This window comes from Capsella rubella, unplaced genomic scaffold (assembly GCF_000375325.1).
Source record: "Capsella rubella cultivar Monte Gargano unplaced genomic scaffold, Caprub1_0 scaffold_3, whole genome shotgun sequence".
Classification (NCBI taxonomy): Eukaryota; Viridiplantae; Streptophyta; class Magnoliopsida; order Brassicales; family Brassicaceae; genus Capsella; species Capsella rubella.
In genome coordinates, this window is record NW_006238921.1 from 13,172,568 (window position 1) to 13,195,940 (window position 23,373).

Consider the following 23,373-nt stretch of genomic DNA (forward strand, 5'->3'; position numbering starts at 1 on the left):
TTTTTGGCAGGAAAATATGGAATCCCGTTTTTAGCGGGAAATTATGAAATCCCTTTTTTGGCGGAAAAATGTTAATTAGCTTCTTCTTTTTCTTGCTTAATCTAATTAAATTAGGCTTGTGGTTTAATAAAATCGGTTTAGATATTTAATTTGGTTATATTTGGTATATCTATTTGATTTAAGATTGTTCAATTTTATTGGTTTTGTTATGGATAACCCAATAAACCATTTCAATCGAAACCATTACAACTCAACTCACTAAATTCATTAACCCATTTAACCCATTAATCCATTAATACCCAAAATTCCAATTTATTAGGTTCATGGATTAGAGTGTGTTTGGGTTAACCCATTAAATTCAACTATCAATCATGATGGACAGTGAACCTGTGTATCATAACTGATTTTATTCTTAAGTTACGTTTTTTTCTTTTTTCTTTTTTTCTTCTTAAGTTACGTTGTTAAAAGAAAAAAAAACTTCTTAATGTGGTTTAATATTATTTTCATCCATACACCATACTCTTACATTTTAAATAAGAGTGTAAGAAAATTATTAACTCATAATTTAGGCTCTTATATTATAGAGATAGATTATTTCAAAAATTGTTACACGAATATAATTCAACAAATATTTATTTTTCAGTAACTTTCTTTCCTAATATTCATACGTGCAAAAAAATCTTACTCACTTTCCTACATCCAGTATCTGACAAAAACATTGACTTCTGTTATAACGAAAAGGGCAAGGAAAATAAAAAGAGTCAAAAACTAACTGATGATGGTTACCAAAAGTGAAAAAAAAAAGAAAAAACTAACTACAGGATTTCCTAATTCCTAATTTCCTATAGTCAATGTTTGATTATCTTAAAAGTGTAAATATATTTCCAGAATTTATTAATTTTCTTATTATTTAATTTCCCTAATTTTAATTTACCAAGAAGAATAATTAAGAAACTGATGGAGTCAAACTAAATTAATAAGTTTCTTAAATTTGGATGATTCAACATCCCCGTTTTTGTGTATTTAACCAAATATTTTGCTGATCATAAACACTACTCTTACATGTATTCACTAAAAAAAAAAAAACGTATTGTGATTTTACAATTGAATCATAGTTTTTTTTCTTTGAATCATACTTCCTCACATAAGATTTGTTCAATCTACAACAAAATTACAAATTACAATGGTCCAATGCTTCAGCTGTACAATATGAACATGCTACACGCAGCTGTATTGCTCACTTCATATTGCACAGGTGAAGCATTGGACTTTTGTAATATGGAATGGGATCAAATACATAAATAAAACTGGTTTGTATTCTACTACTACTCAATGCATCTGTTATAATCACAAATGTTTTGAAGTTCCAATAAACAATATAGGGTTTCGCAACTCTCATTCAAGGTGTGATCATAGCAAAAGTATCAAACCATGGAATGGGCAAAAGTAGCACATCATATAGTTGAAGCTATGAACTATTGAACCTTTTCATGCCTACGAATGCACTGCCTCTTTGTGGTATATGATATGTTGTAACAGGGTATTGTAGAATGGTGATGATAATCACATACTAGTTAAACTACAGCTTCCCAAATTATTAAAACCAAACATTTATAAATCTGTCAAGATTTTTGTTCATAGACTGAAAAATGTTGTGGACATAGATAGTGGAGCATAGTAACGTTCTAAGAAAAGATTAAGCTATACAAAATTGGGTAATTCACATGTGCCAACCATGCCCCTTCTAAAATAGGGCACATAGCACATGACCACATCCATTAACTGAGCATTGATCCATTTCTCTATCCCATGTCTTCTGCAGAGCAGTTATTGCGCGTGTACGAGGAAGGTGATACATTAACTTCCTGGTGCCTTAGATACCATCCATATATATGAATGTGGTCTGGTGCTCCAGTCTACAGACTGAGTCATGGTGGATCATGCATCATCATGGCCAAGCATAACTTAGCTGTCTATATATAGCACGTGAATCAACTCACAAGTCTATGATCATTTTGGTCAAGCGATATTTTCCTCCATGGTTTTTCATTAGTCTTCATCTGTTTCGCGAGAGCCGCATTCTTCTTCAGCACGATGCAAGAGATCCTCATAAGCTTTCACTGATTCCTCTGTAAATCTCTCCATAGCTTCAAATATACGTTGAAGACTACCTTGTAAACTATCGTTACTAGTGTCGCTTTGGTAGACAATGTTATCCTCGCCCGGACCCACCAGAACCATTTTCCTCTCCAGTTCTTGAATCTCTTTCTGTAATCTTTGTTCCTCTCGGTCCACATTTCTTGGATCACCCTGCCCCGTCATCCTCTCCCGGGTTTCGGACCTATCTTTTTCCCAGAGATGCAGCACACTCGTAGTGAAACGGCGTATAGCCTCGATAACTTCCTTCTCTGATATTCTATCCAGAGCTTGTTCCCACTGGTTACATATCACAAAGATCAATGGAGCCCCAATACGACCAGGAGAAAAAGGAACGAATCCATCAGGAGTTTCCTCAGGTTCATAGAAAAGACACTTCATAAGCCAGCTATTCAGTTCTCTTACAAAACCTTTTTGCGCACTAACCCAACTGGAGAATCCTACAATCCAATTTATAAGTTCATGCCCAAGCATCCTTGTAGCTTCGAGATGATCATCACCAAGTGTTTTGCTCACTCTAATGGGGCCTAAACCTCTGGCTTCCTTAATAGCCTCAAACTGACTTCTATGGCACTCAAGCATGGAAATCCACATTCTATTAAGCCTGTAAGAGGGGTTGGCATCTAATGAGAAACCAGTACGAAACAAAGAAAGATCATAGTAAAATACGATTGCATGAAATTTTCATCCAGCGTACCCTTGGATCAATTCATTCAGTTGCAGCCATAGCTCTTCGTCTCTTATCTTGTTAATAGTCACGGAGATTTTATCAACAACTTGAATTGCAATCCTTATCTTTGAGGACAAACTTCTCACTAACTTTCGTGTTGAATCTACTTTTAGATCCTCGGCACCTCTTTCATCCAAACGCTTCAGCTTCCTCAACTTTTTCTCATGGGTTACACGCAGTTTTTCCTCGGCCTACATGCACAAAAAATGTAGTTCAAACCTTGACTAAAGTGAGCTAACTAAAGTTATCACATCTGACTATCTTAAGAGAGACACTTTCTGTATAAATAATATACCTTGACTTCCTCGTAAAGCTTCTTCTCCCAGAGATGGAGCTTGTGCAATGTCGAAGAAAGATTACGAGACCTTAAAGCAAGCTCTGCCTCAATGTCTGCGTAAGTAGGAGCAGCCAATGGAGAAGAGGCATCAGCTTTAGTTTTCTTGGAGGTTGATGATTGAGCTGGCGAAACCACAGATAGTGATGGGGTTACCTCCTGCAGCTTCTTTGACGAAACTGCTCCAATACAGGCACACAGTCTATTTTTCAGAAATCAAAGAATAGTTCAAAGTTCAAACACAAGAAAGCTGCAATATGTAACATTCTTTTCACTGACAATAGTGTCAAAAGAATCATATATTGACACAAAACCATAAACATTTACTTGATCTCTACAAAGAAGCAAAAGTTTGGCAACAGCATCATTAAAAGCATACACAAAGTAAAATAAGACATGTAGCAAATGATGATGAAATCTACCATGTTTGCGACCATAAGGATGCTTGCCCACTTCAAGCATCACTGCAATCTCACTTCCTGACTCTGCAGCTCTCAAGAACTGAGCTTCTATCTCTTTCGCAACCTCAGGCACCCCACGCCGGACCCGACTGCTATGTGCAGCCGCAGCATTACTCCTCCGCACCTCGTCTCCACCACTACCATCCTCAACAACTTTCTTCTCCACGACATGAACCTCGTGCTCCATATCTTCTTTCTCAACTGACACAGTTGGCCTAGTCTGATACAAAGAAGCCTGACCTCCTCCGCCGCTAGTGCTGGCACCACCAGAGTTACTTGCAGGCTCTTCCACAGAAGCCGTAGCCACAAATTTCTGTTTCCCATGTACTACTTCCTTCACAACCTCATCGTCTTCCTCCAAATCCGGAATATCCAATTCCTCTCTCAACTCTCTCGAATCACGACTAGGACTGTACGGAGTGTAATAAGTATCAAAAGGGTTTAAGAAATCCCAAACCTTTTCCCTCGGCGGCGACGGTGGCGGCGGAGGCAACTTCGGTGAAGATTCAGGTCCGTAATTCGAATATCTCGGATTATAGCCAGAGGATGATGATGACTCGCCGAAATAAACCCTCTGAGGACTCGAAGGTCTCTGCTCATAAACCACAGAAGGAGGCATAGAACTATTCTTCATAAAGTTCATATGCAAATACGATTTCGGATTCGGGTCTTCGTCTAGATGATGATGCAGAGGAGACGAATGCAAAGAATCAGTATCGTCGTCATCAGAATCCGAATCGAACTCGAGATGACCCGACCCAGAAGAACCCATCTTGGGTTTAGCTTTCTTGGGTGAATCCGAATCGTCGTCATCTTCAACTTCACGGCGGTGGTGATTGATGAATTTGTGAAGAGGCTGAGCTATTCCTTTAAGGGCTTGTGTGTAAGCGACGTGAGCTTCGGCTAAAGCGTAACGTTGATGAATCGCTGCTTCTAAGAAACCACAACGGTCACGACAAAGCGCTACTGCTGGGAGATCGTCGAGCTTAGAGGTTGTACAACCCATCAAATCAAAAATTTTAATTTTTTTTTTTTGAGAGATTCTTTGAGATTCGAAGAATCAGAGATGATTGTTCGTTCGTACAGAAATTATTAAAGTTTTAAGTGAAAAAAGGATGAGACTTTGATATTGTTAGGTGAGAGAAGAGGAATGAGAAAAGTAAAGCTTAATTTGGGGCAAAGAAGGTGATAGGGAAAAAAAGGAAAAAAACTTAAAGTTGGTATTTTTCTCGAGAAAATATTTTGAACTTTAAACTTTAAAGTGAAGAAGAAAAGACGAATCTTTGCCAGCAATGATGAATTACTGAAAAAAAATCCGTTTCAAAAGACAATTATTAACTTCAATAAATACCAAAAAAATATGTTATAAGTTTTATTTTTTTAATAATATCTTTAAAATATATTTTTTTCAAAAATACCACAAAACTAATATTAATTTTTTAACATTCAAAATTAATTTCTAAATTATATACACAAAATCTTATTCCTAAAAATTATATTCTAAATATATTTAAAAAAAATTTGCACTTTCAAAAATTAATTTTGTGTGTTTATGAAAATTTTGAAAAAACAAAATTGTGGTATTTTTTGAAAGAAAATTCAAAAACAAATTATGGTATTTTTGGAAAAATACAATGTTTTCAAAAATGAGACTAATAATAATTTGGATGAGTCATGTTTGGTCGAGTGAGTCATGTGTGTATTAGTAGTCGTTTGATTATTTTGTAACGCCGTCTTAGACTAATTCATTGAAGTTGATTCTTATTTTGATTTCGTCGTTGGACAATAAAAAAAAATGTCAGTTATGAATATGATGTTGTAATGTAATAATACACATGAATGAGTTTTATAATGAGTTATGTCACGCAATAATTGACTCTGTGTAGAGTCAACTTACTTTAAAATTATTTACTTTTAAAAATTATAAACAACATATTTACAACACACACACACAAAAAAAAAAAAAAAAAACAATTTACCTCCATAACTTCGAAACCATAATTGTTGGAACTCAAATTTTTACAAAGTAATGGACTATCCTATGATATAGTATATTAACATATCAAAATCAAAGTTATTTTGAACGAGAAATAAGGATCTAAAATTAAAATAATTATCATAGAAAGCTTAGAAATTTTCTAATATTACCAAGTGTTAAAATGAGCGAATATCCTACATTGGAAGAATGGTGTATAAGTGTTTAAGACCATTATGCTATACCACAGACACATGCGCCATGTCGTGCCAAATGAATGGTGCATTGTGCAAACAAATTTCAAAGTTGTATTTTTGTGAGTTCAATTTCAAGTGGTCACTCTCCTTTTGAAGTGAGAAAAAAAAAATAGAAGACAACAAATTATGTGTGCAAATTACCTCTATCAACTCTTTTTTTTGTCAACTGGAATTATATTAAAATTTGTGGTGTAACCAAAGATGAAATACATACAACGCCCAAAAGAGGGAAACTTAAGCCGGCGGACCACGGTAATATCCCAGAATCACTAGCCCTATGTAAAGGGAGTTTAAAGAAAAACGAAATACAAAACATAAAATTTGCAACTAAAAACGAAAGGAGACGAAACCTTAAACCAAGAATATAAGCAACCGGCAATAAAACAAGGGAAACAATATAACCAAGATTATCAAGCGTCTCTTCTTCTGAGATACAAGTGAACGAGATTTACTAAAGACGTCCACGGCCAAACCGAAAGCAACATCTACCACCTCTTATCATGATGAGAGTCATTCTCTCAAAAACAGAAATTTCAACACCTGACAAACACAAACTTTCGGAAGCGACGACGACGTTGATACACCAATGAACGTCTAACAAGAAGCCTTTCAAACGCAAACAGAGGTCAACATATCTCGAAAGCAGAGACAAGGAGCAAGGCCTAACATCTCAAAATCACCAAACTCAAAGAGAGCGAGAAAACTATCAAGAGAGTTATCACCCACAACGAACCAAAGCAAGAAGACGAGCAAACTACCTCTATCAACATGTTACTAATAAGCTCAAAAGTCTTTTTGATTTATATATTACATTTCCAATACGGCTACTCAAGTGAACAACTCAAATGGTGATCAATGAGTCTTAGACCATCATTACATAAATTGAACAACTCAGAATGGTGGAGGAGTCTATACCATCATAATTTTAATCACTAATTGAAGTGTTAAGAAGATTATCATTGACTGATAAATTTTAATCACTAATTGAAGTGTTAAGAAGATTATCATTGACTGATAAATTTTAATCACTAATTGAAGTGTTAAGAAGACTATTATTACCTTATCAGTCAATGATAATCTTCTCGACAAGTAAGCGTGTAGTAGCAAATACCAACACTTCCAATATAAAACAAAGAAAAACACAATGTGAAAACAGACTGTTCTGGTTGTTGTGTTCTGCTCTCTCATTTATTGTCAAAAGTCAAATTCGAACAGTGAGTCTCTCTCAGTCAACGTTCTTCTTTGTCCTCATATTCACAACTCTGTTTTTAATCCTTAATAACACAAAACCCATCTGAGAAAAGAAGCTCTCCGACGACCTAAAAATGGAAACTTTCCGTTTAACCTTCCCTCTCCTTCTTCTACTCTCCCTCTCCTTCTTCCTCTCTCTCTCCGCCCAAATGACCGGAGATTTCAAATGCAGCGGCAAAACCACCACGTGTCTCTCTCTCGTTGGTTACTCAAGCAAGAACGCAACCACGTTGCGCAATATCCAAACCCTTTTCGCCGTCAAGAATCTCCGTTCGATCCTCGGAGCTAACAATCTCCCACTCGATACCAAACGTGACCAGCGAGTGAACCCGAATCAAGTCGTACGTATCCCAATCCATTGCTCTTGCTCCAACGGAACAGGGGTATCGAACAGGGACATCGAATACACAGTCAAGAAAGACGACACGCTCTCTCTAATCGCAACTGAGATTTATGGAGGGCTTGTTACGTACCAGAAGATCAGTGAGGTTAACAAAATCGTCGACGTAGACAAAATTGAAATCGGTCAAAAGTTTTGGATCCCTTTGCCTTGTAGCTGTGATCAATTGAAAGGTGAAGATGTTGTTCACTTAGCACATGTGGTTAAACTAGGGAGCTCTCTCCTTGAGATCGCTGCTCAGTTCGGAACGGATAACACGACTTTGGCTCAGATCAATGGAATCTCCGGCGATGCTCAGCTTCTTGCTGATTATCCTCTCAACGTTCCTCTCAAAGGTTTTAAAACTATAAAGTTTGGATCTTTTTGATTTGAAAGTTTGGGACTTTATGAGTTTGGTTGGGAAGAAACGATTTTTATTAGTGAAAAGTGTTTTGACTTTAGCAGATTCATTGGTTTGTAGCTTAGATGAAAGAAAGTTATGAACTTTAAACTTTATTTTGCAGCTTGTACCTCTTCTGTGAGGAAGGACTCGTTGGATGCTCCTCTGCTTCTGTCTAACAACTCATACGCCTTCACTGCTAACAATTGCGTCAAGTGTACTTGTGACGCTTCAAACAATTGGACGTAAGTGATGGATAATCTTGGCGTTGTGTTTGTTTTTCTAGATTCTGATGGTTTTGGTTTTGAATTTTGTGATCAGTTCAAGCTGTCAAGCATCATCTGAAATTAAGCCTTTGAACTGGCCAACCTGCCCACCATTTCCACAATGTGATGCAGCTTTGCTACGTGTCTCTTGCAGACGACCTCGTGCTTGCGTCTATGCTGGTTACTCCAACCAAACCATCTTCACCACAGCTTCCCCAGCTTGTCCAGGTTTGCTTGATCCAAGTTTCTGCACATTTGATTTTGCATAGTGGCGATTAATGACTTAATAACCTTGTTACTCTCAATTGAACAGATTCTGCTGGTCCTGGTAACTATGCATCAACGTTCAGCTCAAGCTTCAATATCGTGATGGTTTTGATTCAGTGTGCTCTGCTTTGTCTTTGTCTTCTCTAGTAATGATTTGATGTTATGTTTATGTGTGTGAATCTAAGTACAGTTGAGATTGAAATAAAGACTGTTTCACTTGAAGCATTTGTACCATCAGCTTTTGACACATTTTACCAACTAGAAAATAATAAGACATTGATACGAAGTTAAACGTAATTCTCATTATTCAAAAAGTACTGCTCTGAGGTAGTTTGCACTTTGCAGATTACATCACCACAAAAAACGAAAAAAAAACGAAACTTTTCAAACAAAACTGAAACCATGTTATTTTCTTCATGAAATTTTAAATCCCAATTCGAGGTATCTCGAAAGAATGTGGAATACTAGAGGTATTTTCCGGTAAGCGTCAATCATACCGACGTGTGATCATTACACAAGGGAAGTTGAAAATTTGTCAAGTCAATCCAAATTGGCAATAACCGCGTTAACGACCTCTTGGGTAGTACTGTTTCCGCCTAGATCTTCAGTCCGGCACTTTCCTTCAGAGATAACACGCTTCACAGCGGTTTCAAGCCTGTCAGCAAAAGAAGGGAACTGAAGGTGTCTAAGCATCATTGCTGATGAGAGCAACAAAGCCACAGGGTTTGCATTCTTTTGCTCTTCTGTTGTGTCCTTCCCTACGTTTCCTGCTGATGCACCTTGCTCAAAGACTGCATACTCCGCCCCAACATTTCCTGAAGAGCATTTCCGAGTATAAGCAATCTAATAAGTAAGAGAATCTACTTCTCTATTGTGAATTTTAGTGCAGACTATTATTACCTCCAGGCATGACTCCAGTGCCTCCAGCAATACCAGCAGCAGTGTTTGCAACTAGATTGCCATAGAGATTGGGAGTTACCTGCAAAGGAGAACAATGCAATTATAAGCCAGATTGAAGGGAGCTAGTACACGCATCAACACGAGAGGATTTGGGAAACAAATACAATCGTAAGTTCTGAAACATTTACCATGACGTCAAATTGCTCTGGTCTCGCTACAAGTTGCATACAGCAGTTATCAACAATGATTTCGTTGTAGGCAATACTTGGATACTTCTTAGCAACTTCTTGACAAGACTCCAAGAACAAACCATCAGCCAGTTTCATGATGTTGGCCTTGTGCACTGCGGTAACTTTCTTCCTGTTGTTCAAGTAAGCATACTCAAACGCATACTTTGCAATACGTTCCGAGCAAAACTTTGTGATCACCTAGCATAACATTAGCATCAGAGACATCTTAAATAAGACAAGTAACACTCTCATATGCAGCATTCCCACCATAACACATAATTCACCAATGTGCATCAAATGCCACAAAAATCTAAACATTGATCAAGCTCTTCTAAATTCCAAAACATTCATCAAATCAAATCACATTTGCAACCAAAACATTCATCAAAAAGTGAGAAAATTTCACCTTAAGGCTCTCAACAACACCAGGAACAACTTCATGTTCAAGCCCTGCATATTCACCTTCAGTGTTCTCTCTAATCACAACAATATCAACGTTCTCATGACGAGAAGCTAAACCAGGCAAATTGAAACAGTTGACCAAAGAAGCAAAGAGATCAAGCTCTTTTCTCAAACTAACATTGAGAGAGCTGACACCACCACCTACAGGTAATGGAGTCTTAAGTCCACCTTTCAAACAAACTTTGTTCTTCTTAATCGAATCCAACAATCCTTCAGGTAAGCTCTTCATATCTCCGTGAACTTCGAATGGTTCGAAGTAAACCGGAGCGTGCATCGCTTCCATCACTTGTTCAACCGCGTTTGTAACCAACGGACCAACTCCGTCGCCGGGGATTAGAGTCACCGGACGTGGTTTCCCGTCGCCGGGTCTGGGCATGTAAGTCACGGATCGGGTTTGAATTTTGGAACCATTGGTGATGTTACGAAGATTCTTCAGTAGTGAAATCGATCGGCGAGACATCTTCTTCTGAAAATTTTGATCGGAATCGGATTCTTCAGAAGATGATCGAGAAATGAAAAGTTGCGACTTTTAGAACGACGAAAGAAGAAGAAGTAAAGCGTTTACTTTTTCAGTCTATAACTTATGTTATTTATAAAGTAGCCCAAAATATTTCTTCACTATTACGTTTTGGTCCGTATTTAATTTGATTATTAATTACGAGACCAATTATGAAAACTTTGTTTTGTTATTTACATTAAACCCTCCAAGTTTTAATATTATACGTTTTTGGCCCGTGGTTAACTTAATAGTTACTTATGAGACCAATTTGGAAAATTGAATTTTTCAGTTCTGTAGTTCTTCCATGGAACAGTCTGGTACACTTGTGAAAGCTTTGTTGAAGAACACGAACAATCCGAGATTAGCATGGAGTATCTTCAAGAGGATATCTTCGTCTCCTTCAGAAGAAAGCCATGTAATCTCTTTAGCAGCGGCTCCGACGATTGCTCGTATACTCGTTCGAGCCAAAATGCACGACGAAATCGAAGAGATTCACAATCTTATACTCTCTTCGTCAATCGAAAAGACGAGACTTTCATCTCTTCTCTCCGTTGTCTCGATCTTCGCGAAATCGAATTACATTGATAAAGCGTTTCCGCAGTTTCAGTTCGTACGGTCGCGGTTTCCTGAGAAAAAACCTGGGATTTATTTGTATAATGTGTTGCTTGAAAGTTGTATAAGAGAAAGACGTGTGGAGTTCGTTTCGTGGTTGTATAAAGATATGGTTTTGTGTGGGATTGCTCCACAGACTTATACGTTTAATCTTTTGATCCGTGCTTTGTGTGATTCAAGTTGTGTGGATGCTGCTCGGGAGTTGTTCGACGAAATGCCTGAGAAAGGTTGTAAGCCGAATGAGTTTACTTTTGGGATTTTGATTCGTGGGTATTGTAAAGCTGGTATGTCTGATAAAGGATTAGAGTTGTTGAATTCAATGGAAAGTTTTGGGATTTTGCCTAATAAAGTTGTGTATAATACCATCGTCTCGAGCTTCTGTAGGGAAGGTAGGAACGATGAATCAGAGAAGCTGGTGGAAAAGATGCGAGAGGAAGGTTTGGTGCCTGATATTGTAACTTTTAACTCTAGGATATCAGCGCTATGTAAAGAAGGAAAGGTTTTGGATGCGTCTAGAATTTTCAGGGATATGGAGCTAGATGAGTATCTTGGTCTTCCTCGTCCCAATAGTATAACATATAACTTGATGCTGAAAGGATTCTGCAAGGTAGGGTTTCTGGAGGATGCCAAGACCCTCTTTGATTCGATTAGAGAAAATGATGAGCTCGCTAGTTTGCAGAGTTACAATATTTGGCTGCAGGGTTTGGTCAGGCATGGGAAGTTTATAGAGGCTGAAACAGTCTTAAAGCAAATGATTGATAAGGGAATAGGGCCAAGTATTTTCTCTTACAATATCTTGATGGATGGATTGTGCAAATTAGGCATGCTATCTGATGCAAAAACTATATTTGGTTTAATGAAACAAAATGGTGTTTCCCCAGATGCTGTAACATATGGCTGCCTTCTACATGGTTACTGCAGTGTTGGGAAAGTTGACGCAGCTAAACGCTTGTTGCAGGAGATGATGAGGAATAATTGTTTACCAAATGCTTACACTTGCAATATTTTGCTCCATAGTCTTTGGAAGATGGGGAGAATATCTGAAGCAGAAGAGTTGCTGCGACAGATGAATGAAAAAGGTTATGGGCTAGATACTGTCACCTGCAACATAATCATTGATGGACTTTGTGAAAGCGGGGAATTAGATAAAGCTATTGAGATAGTTAAGGGAATGCGGGTTCATGGAAGTGCTGCTCTTGGAAACCTAGGCAATTCATATATCGGACTGGTGGATGATAGCTTGATCGAGAACAATTGTTTGCCTGACCTGATCACGTATTCAACTTTACTTAATGGTTTGTGCAAAGCTGGAAGGTTTGGTGAAGCAAAAAACTTGTTTGCTGAGATGATGGGAGAGAAACTGCAACCGGACTCTGTCGCATACAACATTTTCATCCATCATTTCTGCAAACATGGTAAACTATCATCTGCATTTCGCGTTCTTAAAGAGATGGAGAAGAAAGGTTGTCATAAGAGCCTAGAGACTTATAACGCTCTGATCCTGGGCTTAGGCATAAAAAATCAGATATTTGAAATTCATGGACTGATGGATGAGATGAAAGAAAAGGGCATTTTACCTAATATTTGCACATACAATACTGCAATTAAGTATCTCTGTGAGGGAGGAGAAGTTGAAGATGCAACTAACCTCTTAGATGAAATGATGCAAAAGAACGTAGCCCCAAATGTATTTTCCTTCAAATATTTAATTGAAGCGTTCTGTAAGGTCCCTGATTTTGACATGGCTCAAGAAGTCTTTGAGACTGCTGCAAGTATATGTGGACAAAAGGAAGCCCTTTACAGCTTGATATTTAATGAGTTGGTAGCTGCAAGGCAACTTTTAAAAGCTACAGAAGTGCTTGAAGCTGTTTTAGATAGGGGTTTCGAGTTGGGGACTTTTCTTTATAAAGATCTTATTGAGAGCTTATGTAAGAAGGATGAGCTAGAAGTAGCTAGTGAAATTTTGCATAAGATGATAGACAAAGGATATGGGTTTGACCCTGCAGCATTGATGCCTGTGATAGATGGGTTAGGTAAGATGGGAAACAAGAAAGAAGCAAATAATTTTGCTGAGAAAATGATGGAAATGGCTTCAGTTGGTGAAGTAGCAAACAAAGTTGATCCAAATGCAAGGGATTTACACCAGAAGAAGCATACTAGGCATGGTGGAAACAACTGGCAGAATATATTACACAGGTATGGATGACATTTTCTCCTTCTGGTTTGTCACCTTTTATTGTTTATCCTGTTATAGGTGCCATTTTATTAGGTATTCTATCCAAGATGCTTTTACTGGCAATTTTGTACTTTTCTTGCTTTTTCCTTTAAGTTTTGGTTTTTTAAGGAAGGGAAAGGTTCCCAGATTGGATTAAACAATCGAGTATATGATTAAGCAGTAGACTCATTAGTTTCCAGTGAGTGCTCATTGAGAGACTCGTTATATATTTCTTTTTGGAAACCTAACAAATGTGTTCTCTATCAATCGCTATTATGCAGAGATGACGGTAGTGGAATTGCACTAAAAACTCTGTCAAGGGTTAAAAAAGGATGGGGTCAAGGGGATATATCAAGCTTTCAGCCTCAGAGAGATGACTACTTAGACTACTGGGAGGATGATGGTTAAGGATATTCCGTGACTCTGTTTTCTTTCTTATGGGAAGTTCAGATGGTAATCAAGCACGTTTTTGAGGTGCAGCTCACCAAGGATGAGAGGTAAACGTTACGAAACTAGGACTGAAAATAAACTAACAAAAAAGACAGTGGAATAATATAAACAGTTGCTGTAAGTTCAGGTCTTCTAGTACAAGCCTTGTGATGTACAGACGTCTTATATTTTGAACGACAAAAAAAAATTCTCTATTAAATTAATAATCAGGAATGGGCTTACAGCACTAACTTTCATTGTGCTCCTTTAAACAGTAGTTTGTAATTTTGCAATTGAATACGCATCATGGACCAACTCTTTTCATCATTCTCCATGCTCCTGTCTAATACCTTATTATAGTAGCTTGTGATGTACAGTTTGAGAGATCTCTAACGAAGCTAAATAAAACTGTGGTAAAAGTATCATCACTGATAATGTTTATGAATACATTCTATTTTAGAGTTGGACCTTCACATTCTTCTTTCTGTCTTTGCAGCTAAGCTGGTAGAAGCAGACCAGATGACATGGTTGGGAACAGATATGCTTATAAGAAAGACGTTCCCAAGGGTTTTGAAAGGAAACATAACTTCATGGGGTGCATCTGAAGTCAGGGAACAGATGATTTTGGCGAGCATACATAAGTGGCAAGAACAAGCTAGTGGAGAAAATAGGGAAAAGAGCTGCCTGCTTTTAATAATGAATTTGAAGCCGACTTGGAAATGTAAGCCTATTCTTGTTCTTTTAGTCTGCACATTTTCTGGTTTGGGAACAATAGGAGTTCGTAGTGATATGAAGTGTTTGCTGGTTTATTGGAAGTAGAACTCTTCTTAACCATAGACATACAGACTGACTTTTCCTCTTTTACCAGATCAGTTGAAGTGTTTAATATCATAATCAATATAATGAAATGGATGTTCTAGTATTCTGGCACATTCTCCTCATGTTCCTTGTACATCAATGCAATCAGGGATTAGATTCCTGTACAGACATGTCCCAAATATAAATAAGTGAAAACACAGAATATTTCAATTGCCGTAGTTTCAGTCTTGCAAAACTTAAGAAGCAGGATAAAAAATGATTGTACAGGCATAAAATACAAGTTTCTGGAAATGCATCGCCTTATCTACAAAAATCTGCAGGGGCGATACAGGAGACCAGTTACTATTGCCACTTCCAAAATGGTATTCAGGGCGCTGGATATATGTTTAGTTTTTACACAGGATTCCCAGGCGGAAAAGGTAAGTGAGATTTCTACAAAAGCTAAAAATCAGTAGAGTCTTTCTGGTGCTTTGCAGTTGCAACCTTCTTTGATTGGTCATCAGGAAGGACCAGTGCTGCCAAAAGAACCACCCAGCTTGACTTGAAAAGCTTCGTTCAGACTTATTCTAATTGTTTGGGTCTGTGTTAATCGATATATGTCGATACATTCCTCAAGATCCGCTTCACAGGTCAGAAGAACCCACTCCTCATCATCATCCAGGTACTTAAGATCAAACAAGGAAATGTCATCTATGTTGAAACGCCGAGCAATATCTTGCTGCAGCTCTCGGAAGCCAGAACTCGGGAGCAAGGTAAACCGTATTCTGGCCTCACCAAATGTTGCTTTCACTTTTATGGCACCTCCTCTTAAGCTCTTGTTGCTACTACCTGGTATCAAAGGTGAAGTTTCAAGAACAGGAGGCTCATTGAATGTATTATGGCTCTGGGTTCTAGCAGGAAATTTTGTTTCCTCCTGATTCACTTGATGCAATTCCGCTTCGCTATGATCTCTCTCTAAGGCTGCATTAGCATCCTCAGAAACTAGAACGTTTGCAGTGTTCTCATTATTGTTGCTTGAACCAGAGCTCTTACTGCAAGAAGATGATGGTGACCTTGGTGCTGTGTTTTCCTCAGCCATATCGTTTTCGCTTTGAGCTTTCAAATGACTTGACTGTTCATTACTCTTCAAGGAAGGGACATTACTGGACATATTTGGGGAGTTCAATTCTGGGAAGCTTGTATAGAATGAATCTAGTTGGATAGAGCCCTCCGCACCTTGAACAGAGTCCATAACAAGCTGGAGTTTCTTCAACGAATGCCCAACCTTCTTGATTTTCCGGGAGGGCCATCGCATTATTCCGTGCTGCCTGCATATCCTTTTCAAGGTAGTTGGGCAAACTGCAACATAAAAACGAAACCTTGTCACATCACTGTTTGAGAGAAGGATTAATAGGCATGATGAAATCGTTGTAGAACATGCTGATCCACTGCCATGTAAATCGAATGTATGACACTTCCGGATTCATCTGAGACTAGTGTGTTTATACTAGCTATGGAATTTCACATATCCTCAAGCTTGTATTTTTTTTTTACATATTCAATATTTTGGGATGTTTTGGGGTGGACTAAAGGAAGGTATTGGTTATGCTTTTCCCAAGATACACAAAAAGAATCAAAATTCATAAAGAGTGGAGCTATCTCTCCAGCAGTGTACAACAATTTCTTACCACCAATGCTCTTGGCTGCATCCTTGAGGCTTCCAGCAAAGTGTTGTCGAAGAACCTCTAAGCCAATGGTCTTTTCTGTTTTTGTTCTTCTTTTATCCCCAGGTCTCCTACTGCCTAACATATTTCCCCCACCAGTCGAAGGTGATTTAGTACTTGGACCGCTGTCAACTCTGAGTCCTGAAGTTGATGCTTGCTGAAGTTGCTCGGCTTCTAAAGGAACATTATTGGGGCTTGGATCAATTAGAGTGTTCTCCCGGCCAGATGAGAGCTCTTTAGGATCTTCTTTCTGGTACTCCCAAGAGAGTGATACACCTTTACCCTTCTCGTTTGCCTTTATCATGTGGGAGATCCATGAGGATTCTTGCATTTCAATCTCAGTCAAAGTCTCTGTGGTTTCTGCTCCACTTTGTGGGTTTTCTGAGAAGAGCATTGTCTCTCTAACAGGCAATACGACTTCTAACTCTAGATCTTTGTCAATGACAAGATTTGAACTCCTGAAATTTTGCTGCAGCGTCACAGATAGTGACTTGAGCATTTCCTGTTGCGCCTCCGTGTCAAGGCAGGCTTTTGGAAAGAAAAATTCCAACACAAACTCTACTAAACCAGATTTGCTCTTTAATGGGACTGCTAAAGCAGCATGTAGTCCAGATATCTTGGCATGGTGTGCAAGAGGGTAGTTAGTCTTGCTAAATGTGGTCACTTCTGGCACAAAAAACAGTTTGGTGGCCTTGAATGCTTTCCCAACAATGCCTTCCCCCTGGAGTAGATGGTGTTCAGAGCATGCCTCCCAAAAACTTTTGCTCTGTTCATCGAGGACAGAGCATGCAGAATCGGTTGTTGAAACACACTGAGAGAAGTTATCATCAGAATGACGGGAGCCATGTTTCCCTTGTGGTGCGCACGGGGCCCATGACAATGCTAGAGGCAAATCATATAATCTGCAGACTGTGGCCAAGAAATCTTTTATTTCAGGTAATGCAGCACAGTAGAAATCACTATAGACCTGCAGAAACTGAAACACGAGGTATGACCTTAGCAATGCATATCGTTGTTTCTAGGTGCTGAATGAACTAAGAGTCCAGTTAATGCACCTCAGAGCTTGGAGTGTTCAAGTTACTTGAACTCCTTAGATCAACAGCCTGCAAAAATAGCAATGTCTTTAGTCTTTAGACTGTTGTGTGAAACAAACGAAACTTCTCACTACCGTCACATAGACTTAAGAAAGGAAAACTATGACTAAAAGATTGACAGGAAGGGACATGGATGCTAAAAGATAGAAGCAGAAAAATCACAGTCCAAACATATGAAGAATTTAACTGAAGATTCTGCTGCTGGACGGTAAAGAGCACAAAAACAAAATGCGAGAAATTGGATTAAGGAGGAAACAGAAACTCGTCCAGTGAAAGAGATATTCAAGCTTAAGGTTTAATGGTTGTATATATCGGTCTAGACATATGTGGTAAGGTTTCCAGGATCTACATAATTTGAGGTGGAGGCAAAAACCAAGAGGAAGAGAGAAACCTCAAGAGCTTTACACATCTTCTCAAGTTCTTGCCGGTAATTCATCTTCTGAGTTGTTGTGACGATCTCAACAACACCCAAACAAGTCCCACTACCTCTTTCAAACACAGGAAGGGCAAGTGACCCACGAACATCACACTTCTGAGCTTCTTTAATGCGTGGATATTCATCTCTTCTAAAGAAACGCACATCAGGAGTCCACTCAGGCAACTTCTGCAAGAAAACACGACCCGGAAGACCCACAAAATCGTTCAGACCCTCATCAGCAGGGAAATTATAAGTCTCTGAAACATGTCTGTATTCTGCAAGGCTGGAGTATTCTTGGTTGAATAAATGTGGCTGAGCCCAAGTGGTCAGAAAGCTCTTTCCTTCCTGCTGAATTGGCACCCATATCTGTACCAGGAAGTCCTTATCTTGCACCGCCTCATTAAGACCGCTAATAGCTTGTAATAGTCTCTCCTTCACAGATGAAGAAGCGCCTTCACTTGCTCTTGGAGCAATCCACCAACTTTTTCCCACCTCAGCTTCTTCGAGGAGAAACTTTTCAGCCTGGTCAAAAGGTTCTTGATTCATTGATTTGTTGTTCTCTGTTTCTTCATGAGAGAAATTATCTTGGGATGGGTTCTCACCAAAGCAGAGGAAAGTGCTATTGTCATTCATAGCAGTAGAAGCTGAACCAGATTGCTCTGTCTGCTTCAAGCTCTTACTATCTGTTGTCTCTAGCCAACATCCATCAAACAAAAGCTCATCCATAAAATCCAAATCCATGGCCGTGTCAGGGAATGCCCCAAAGCTAGAGTTAGGTGAAAACCCACCATTTCCTTCTCCCCCATCGCCACCAGCATCATCTTCCATATCTAAAGATTCCTTTTTTTTTTTTTTTTATTCTTTCAATCTCAGCATCCAACAGATACTACCAAATCCACAAGTACTCAGAGACTGTGCTTAGCTCTTCTTCTTCATGAACTAGACAAGGATAAGCGTCTTAAAGATGAATAGACACAAGACAAAGTCCTCTCCTTTGTAATGTCAAAACCCAATCTGAAAAAAAAAAGTTACAAAAACATAATCAAAGACCCAACCAAAGAACAAGAGAAGAGAAAGAATCAAACTGTTGTTATCCCAAATTTCAATATTATATGAGCTTTTTCCGAAGGTTAAAATCATAGTATAAAACTCATTTATATAAGCAGCTTCGCTTTCAATGGAGAGAGTTGACTTAAAATGGTATCAATCAAAGTAGAGTGCCATCAATTCCAAGTACAAGATCCTCCCCTACGGACATGGAAATCTCAAAGAGGGTAATCAATGAAGCTCGTTTAACAAACAATCCAAATGAAGATTACTAGCATATAAATAATGCAAATCTGATTGTCAATGAAAGTGTAAGATTTCAGATTGAAAACACCCAAAAAGAAAGAAACTTTAAATAATTTTAGTTAAAATTTCACAAAAAGTTACTAACTTTATCAAGATTTGTTCCACAGAGAGACATAAAAGGCTTCACTTTAGGTTTATAACCAAAACCCAAGAACTCTTAGAAGAAAGCACCAATACAAAAAAAAATACTGAGAGAAGAAGAAACACAGATTTGGTTTTGGTCTGTGTAAAAACTTAAAAAAGAAGTTGTTGGGTCTCTCTGTATCTTCATAAACAAAACACCCATGACCACATAAATAATAAGCATTAAGGAAAACCAAATCTTGGAATATATATATATATAAATAAAAACAAAGAAAAGAAGAAACCTGTGAAAGTGCTTATCACAAAGCTTCTCTCTCTGTAGAATGGTTTTTTTTTCTTGTTCCGGACACAAGTAGGCAATGATGATTAGACTAATTTTAATCTCTCAAAACCATGTGATCGATGATTATGTATGATATGGGGAGGCTTTGAAGATTCTAGGAAGACAAGTGGACCCGTGATAAGAGCATCCACTGTTCTAATCACTTTTGTCCGTACCTCATATTAGAAAGAAAGAAAAAAGAAGTAAACAAATCAATCTTTACTTCTGCAAGAAAGATCACAGAAGGAGCTGAAGATGATAAAAAAAGATGTTCTTCTTAATCGTGTGGTTGGTGGTTTCTCCTGCTCAATTTGTTGCCCCTAGATTATTAGTTAATTAGTGTAATAGTGTTTATATTAATGATAGTACTATTAGATTAATATTGTTAATCATTTGTGGTGATTACGTATGCCTACTTTGTTTATATTTTTCGTCGGTACTTTGTTTTATTCGGCTCAATCTTTCATTGGTTAGAAACTTAGAACTAGGCTGTCTCAAATGAATGAATCGGTCGGAGCAAGACATGTCTTTCGTATTGAATAGGTTCCTTTACAAGTTTATAAAACAGTTTTTGCTAAGACAACTATTCTGGTGAACTTATATGTTGGGTGCTAACTAAGACAGGTTGTGACTTGTGAACATCCCAATGTTACACATTTATCTGAATTTGCAATAAAAGAGAAAAAGCCAAATTGAACTAACTCTATCTTTTTCTGTTGTCATTAAGTGACTAAAACAAAACTGAGCAAACGATGCAAGTAACGCATCTTAGCTAGGTTTATCACTCAGCCATATTTAGTGGTTAAACTTATATCCATACCATCTTAGCTAGGTTCATCACTCAACCATATGAACGTCGATATCAATCATACATAATCTCCAAAGAGTCAGGGTTAATTAAGCTTTTTAACGTAAATGAGTAAAACGGCTCTCAATGATTTGGGGAGTCGTATCATTCGATTCTCTCCATTAGCCGCGTCCGGGACACATGACCAAACCAAAGGTCATTAAAACTCTTTAATTACTCTTCATATCCTTAAAAAAAATATAATTATATCAAACACAAATAGTTGAATCCTCGTGTAAATCACAAAATATCATATACCATAAAAAAAAGTTTATATAAATTGTGCACGACCTCTTTCTCTTTCTCTCTATTTCTTTTTGTATTTTTGGAATTCTTATTTTTATGGTTCGAGTGCGGTAGAGCCTACTACATGTTGCTTTATAGGAAACAATAATGTAATCTTCATTTGGACTACATTTAGACCACGGTTATCGGGTGGTATCTTACGCTAAGATACTACAAATAATGATGCTCTAATTAAAGATTATCAGTATTATTGATCGTCGTGTGTGATATATCAAGTTATGTGATATCAAACGATCTGATCTAGTGCTAAAACTCCGAGGCAAAAGCGAATTTGTCATTAGTTATTAATTGAATGAACAATTTATTTGAAAGCTCAAGAAATCAAGCTCAATCATCCTTTTTGCAATAATTTGAAACCTCGACGCCTCTCGAGCACGAGCACGAGCACGAGCACGACGAACGCAAGAACGATGAAGGCAAAAAGGAGGAGGAAGTCAAGAACGAAGGATTCATCAACTGGCCATTCACAGAGTTCTTCTTCTCCGATATCACGACGGTGACCAAGAACTTCAGCTCTGAAGTGATCATATCAGAAGACTCTTCCAATGTCGTCTACAAGGGTATTTTACAAGACAATCTTGGCTTCGTCGCTGTCAAAAGATTCAAGAATAAGCCTTGGCCTGATCATGATGACATGGAGGTACACTTCAAGAAAACACATTTAACGTTTGCTCTAAAAGCATTGCTCTGTTTTTATGGGTTGGATTCTGTTTCTTCGTTCTTTTTTACAGGAAGAGGCATCAGAAGCTGGGGAGCTAAAGCACAAGAGACTCGTCAAGTTGTTGGGATATTGCTCCCATGAAGATGAAAGGCTTCTTGTTGCAGAGTTCATGCCTAATGATACTCTTGCTCACCGTTTGTTCCATCGTATGATTCCTCCTTCTCTTCATCTCTTCTTTTGTGAATCTGATGTTAAAGAGGCTGCATTGTTTGGTTTATGTGACATGATTGTGCTTTAGATTCTTAAAGATGGAAACTTTTTATGAGTAGCATGTATAAATGTACCTGCTTTAGTATTCTCTGTTTTTTATGTTCTTGTACTGTTGTAATTCACAGAGAAGAACATGGAATGGTCAATGAGGTTGCGAGTGGCGTATCATATAGCTGAAGCATTGGAATATTGCAATAGTGCAGGTCTTGCTAAGTACGATAACTTAAGAGCATCCTCAATGCATAATCCTTAAAAGTGGATCTTATGCCTTTACTTCCAGTTTTTGAACTTATATAAGGTACGTACCTTATAAATTTTGTTGAATTATGTATTAAATTTTAATCAAAATTAGCTTAAGGACCAGCTTAAGGATCAGCATTGAGGATGGTCTAAGTGCTTACACTGTTCTGTTTGATAAGGTATATAAATCAACGTTTTCATGCTTAAGTGCTTAAGTGCCTTTCTCTCATGTGATCTAAGGATACTAAATTGCTTGATGGATATGTTGAAGGATGATGATGCATGTCTTTCCTGTTTCGGTTTAGTGAGAGAGGTCATTGCTTATGATAAGAGAACAACAGGTAACTCAATTTGAACTTATCTCTGTAGATGGTTCATATCAGAAATGTGATGTTTGTATTGTCATTGTAGGAAGTGTTCACACTGAGAGTGTAACATACAGATTTGGTACCATACTTGTGAACCTGTTAACTGGAATGGAAACTCCTCCAAGTCATGTAAGTGATTCTGTTCAAATCCTCTCTTGATTCTCTGCAATTTGTCAATTTCTTGCAACACAAGCCAACATAGTTACTGAGTTGTTATACATTCTCATGTGTTCTATAGGTTCCTGAGATGATAAATGGGAAGGATGTTACGGACGTGATGGATCCAAATCTGAAGGGGAAGTTCTCTAAAGAAGAAGCTGCAGTGATTTTAAATCTCGCCTCTGAATGTTTGCAGTGGACTGATAGAAAGAGTCTCATTACTGAAGAGGTTGTTGCAACACTTGAAGCCTTGCAAGCTAAGAACGAAGTAAGGATTATTAACTGTAACAGTAATTGTATTTCTTCATGGTTTTTAGCATTCATGTTATATAAAACCGATCTTTTTGGTTGCAGGTTCCATCTTCTAAAATGCCTCAAGTAACAAAGCAGCATGAGGAGGCATCATCTTCGAGTCAGCAGCAACAACTTGATCACTGAATCTTCAAACGTAGGAACTCTTCTCAAATCATCAACATGGTTTAGGGATCATAAGAATCTTGAACTTGTAGAGCTTCTTTAGGATAAATGTTAGTGAGCTATATAGTTTTGGCATATTGTTGGTTTGTGTGTTTTATAACAACGTCAACAAGTTTATTTTGTTGCATGCACAATAGAAAACCATATGTTGAACATTTTTTTTGTCACACTATGCACACAATACAACACGAACATTTTATACAAAAAGAGAAATCCAAAAGATATAATTTCAAAAACAACAATTTCAATAGAAACCATATGAAGTCATTAAAAAGTTAGAAACGTTGAATATTATTGTAGAAGAATTATATTAAGTTATTAACAAATTAGACCCAATTTTAAATTATTACCAAAATCAATAGTCACTAAATGCAATGCAAAATTCTAAACCTTGATGAGTTTAGATCATTAGTGTCTGTTAATATAGT

General features: G+C 37.7%; 6 protein-coding genes across 9 annotated transcripts; 3 read left to right on the plus strand and 3 right to left on the minus strand.

Annotated features, from left to right (window-relative positions):
- Nucleotides 1-1,594: 1,594 nt before the first annotated feature.
- Nucleotides 1,595-4,868, minus strand: LOC17893534 (nitrate regulatory gene2 protein). Its single transcript, XM_006296996.2, has 4 exons — nucleotides 3,644-4,868; nucleotides 3,183-3,400; nucleotides 2,855-3,078; nucleotides 1,595-2,761 (listed from the first exon to the last, which is right to left on the minus strand). The coding sequence occupies exons 1-4, from the start codon at nucleotides 4,686-4,688 to the stop codon at nucleotides 2,050-2,052; spliced, it is 2,199 nt and encodes a 732-aa protein (XP_006297058.1). The 5' UTR covers nucleotides 4,689-4,868; the 3' UTR covers nucleotides 1,595-2,049.
- Nucleotides 4,869-7,113: 2,245 nt separating this feature from the next.
- On the plus strand, nucleotides 7,114-8,711 carry LOC17892101 (lysM domain-containing GPI-anchored protein 2). The gene is made up of 4 exons (XM_006297972.2): nucleotides 7,114-7,900; nucleotides 8,069-8,189; nucleotides 8,266-8,438; nucleotides 8,524-8,711. Exons 1-4 carry the CDS (start codon nucleotides 7,240-7,242, stop codon nucleotides 8,622-8,624), a joined length of 1,056 nt encoding a protein of 351 aa, XP_006298034.1. The 5' UTR covers nucleotides 7,114-7,239; the 3' UTR covers nucleotides 8,625-8,711.
- A 50-nt stretch (nucleotides 8,712-8,761) lies between these two features.
- LOC17891010 (isocitrate dehydrogenase [NAD] regulatory subunit 2, mitochondrial) lies at nucleotides 8,762-10,614 on the minus strand. Of its 2 annotated transcripts, none has more exons than XM_006297881.2 (4): nucleotides 10,014-10,614; nucleotides 9,566-9,793; nucleotides 9,378-9,456; nucleotides 8,762-9,292 (listed from the first exon to the last, which is right to left on the minus strand). In XM_006297881.2, exons 1-4 carry the CDS (start codon nucleotides 10,527-10,529, stop codon nucleotides 9,018-9,020), a joined length of 1,098 nt encoding a protein of 365 aa, XP_006297943.1. In that variant the 5' UTR covers nucleotides 10,530-10,614; the 3' UTR covers nucleotides 8,762-9,017. The 2 variants fall into 2 exon arrangements, with proteins under 2 accessions (XP_006297943.1, XP_006297944.1); XM_006297882.2 differs by having other exon boundaries at nucleotides 9,566-9,805.
- A 162-nt stretch (nucleotides 10,615-10,776) lies between these two features.
- Nucleotides 10,777-15,050, plus strand: LOC17890561 (pentatricopeptide repeat-containing protein At2g17140). Of its 2 annotated transcripts, XM_023786778.1 has the most exons (4): nucleotides 10,777-13,376; nucleotides 13,677-13,892; nucleotides 14,321-14,545; nucleotides 14,964-15,050. In XM_023786778.1, the coding sequence occupies exons 1-2, from the start codon at nucleotides 10,873-10,875 to the stop codon at nucleotides 13,801-13,803; spliced, it is 2,631 nt and encodes an 876-aa protein (XP_023642546.1). In that variant the 5' UTR covers nucleotides 10,777-10,872; the 3' UTR covers nucleotides 13,804-13,892; nucleotides 14,321-14,545; nucleotides 14,964-15,050. The 2 variants fall into 2 exon arrangements, with proteins under 2 accessions (XP_023642546.1, XP_006296960.2); XM_006296898.2 differs by lacking the exon at nucleotides 14,964-15,050 and having other exon boundaries at nucleotides 14,321-14,746.
- Nucleotides 14,871-19,883, minus strand: LOC17891481 (protein NLP1). 2 transcript variants are annotated; one of them, XM_023786777.1, is made up of 5 exons: nucleotides 19,580-19,883; nucleotides 17,832-18,872; nucleotides 17,402-17,449; nucleotides 16,311-17,322; nucleotides 14,871-15,981 (listed from the first exon to the last, which is right to left on the minus strand). In XM_023786777.1, the coding sequence occupies exons 2-5, from the start codon at nucleotides 18,684-18,686 to the stop codon at nucleotides 15,143-15,145; spliced, it is 2,754 nt and encodes a 917-aa protein (XP_023642545.1). In that variant the 5' UTR covers nucleotides 18,687-18,872; nucleotides 19,580-19,883; the 3' UTR covers nucleotides 14,871-15,142. The 2 variants fall into 2 exon arrangements, with proteins under 2 accessions (XP_023642545.1, XP_006296934.1); XM_006296872.2 differs by lacking the exon at nucleotides 19,580-19,883 and adding an exon at nucleotides 19,297-19,521.
- LOC17890733 (probable inactive receptor-like kinase SSP) lies at nucleotides 19,115-22,979 on the plus strand. The gene is made up of 9 exons (XM_023786178.1): nucleotides 19,115-19,132; nucleotides 21,144-21,410; nucleotides 21,502-21,637; nucleotides 21,827-21,930; nucleotides 22,085-22,120; nucleotides 22,213-22,282; nucleotides 22,353-22,438; nucleotides 22,548-22,736; nucleotides 22,823-22,979. Exons 1-9 carry the CDS (start codon nucleotides 19,115-19,117, stop codon nucleotides 22,904-22,906), a joined length of 990 nt encoding a protein of 329 aa, XP_023641946.1. The 3' UTR covers nucleotides 22,907-22,979.
- The last annotated feature ends 394 nt before the right edge of the window (nucleotides 22,980-23,373 follow it).

What these genes read in the sequence shown, in the direction of transcription:
- LOC17890561 (XM_023786778.1), top strand. Translation starts at nt 10,873, where the DNA reads ATGGAACAGTCTGGTACACTTGTGAAAGCTTTGTTGAAGAACACGAAC. An exon ending in TGGCAGAATATATTACACAG is followed by an intron (nt 13,377 to 13,676) that starts GTATGGATGACA and finishes GCTATTATGCAG; the next exon opens with AGATGACGGTAGTGGAATTG.
- LOC17891010 (XM_006297882.2), bottom strand. Translation starts at nt 10,529, where the DNA reads ATGTCTCGCCGATCGATTTCACTACTGAAGAATCTTCGTAACATCACC. An exon ending in GTGTTGTTGAGAGCCTTAAG is followed by an intron (nt 9,806 to 10,013) that starts GTGAAATTTTCT and finishes ATGTTATGCTAG; the next exon opens with GTGATCACAAAGTTTTGCTC. An exon ending in CAGAGCAATTTGACGTCATG is followed by an intron (nt 9,457 to 9,565) that starts GTAAATGTTTCA and finishes TCTCCTTTGCAG; the next exon opens with GTAACTCCCAATCTCTATGG.
- LOC17893534 (XM_006296996.2), bottom strand. Translation starts at nt 4,688, where the DNA reads ATGGGTTGTACAACCTCTAAGCTCGACGATCTCCCAGCAGTAGCGCTT. An exon ending in TCCTTATGGTCGCAAACATG is followed by an intron (nt 3,401 to 3,643) that starts GTAGATTTCATC and finishes GTATTGGAGCAG; the next exon opens with TTTCGTCAAAGAAGCTGCAG. An exon ending in CTGAATGAATTGATCCAAGG is followed by an intron (nt 2,762 to 2,854) that starts GTACGCTGGATG and finishes CCCCTCTTACAG; the next exon opens with GCTTAATAGAATGTGGATTT.
- LOC17892101 (XM_006297972.2), top strand. Translation starts at nt 7,240, where the DNA reads ATGGAAACTTTCCGTTTAACCTTCCCTCTCCTTCTTCTACTCTCCCTC. An exon ending in TCTCAACGTTCCTCTCAAAG is followed by an intron (nt 7,901 to 8,068) that starts GTTTTAAAACTA and finishes TTTATTTTGCAG; the next exon opens with CTTGTACCTCTTCTGTGAGG. An exon ending in GACGCTTCAAACAATTGGAC is followed by an intron (nt 8,190 to 8,265) that starts GTAAGTGATGGA and finishes TTTTGTGATCAG; the next exon opens with TTCAAGCTGTCAAGCATCAT.
- LOC17890733 (XM_023786178.1), top strand. An exon ending in ACACTGTTCTGTTTGATAAG is followed by an intron (nt 22,121 to 22,212) that starts GTATATAAATCA and finishes GATATGTTGAAG; the next exon opens with GATGATGATGCATGTCTTTC. An exon ending in TGGAAACTCCTCCAAGTCAT is followed by an intron (nt 22,439 to 22,547) that starts GTAAGTGATTCT and finishes TGTGTTCTATAG; the next exon opens with GTTCCTGAGATGATAAATGG.
- LOC17891481 (XM_023786777.1), bottom strand. Translation starts at nt 18,686, where the DNA reads ATGGAAGATGATGCTGGTGGCGATGGGGGAGAAGGAAATGGTGGGTTT. An exon ending in AGATGTGTAAAGCTCTTGAG is followed by an intron (nt 17,450 to 17,831) that starts GTTTCTCTCTTC and finishes CTATTTTTGCAG; the next exon opens with GCTGTTGATCTAAGGAGTTC. An exon ending in TGAACACTCCAAGCTCTGAG is followed by an intron (nt 17,323 to 17,401) that starts GTGCATTAACTG and finishes CTCGTGTTTCAG; the next exon opens with TTTCTGCAGGTCTATAGTGA.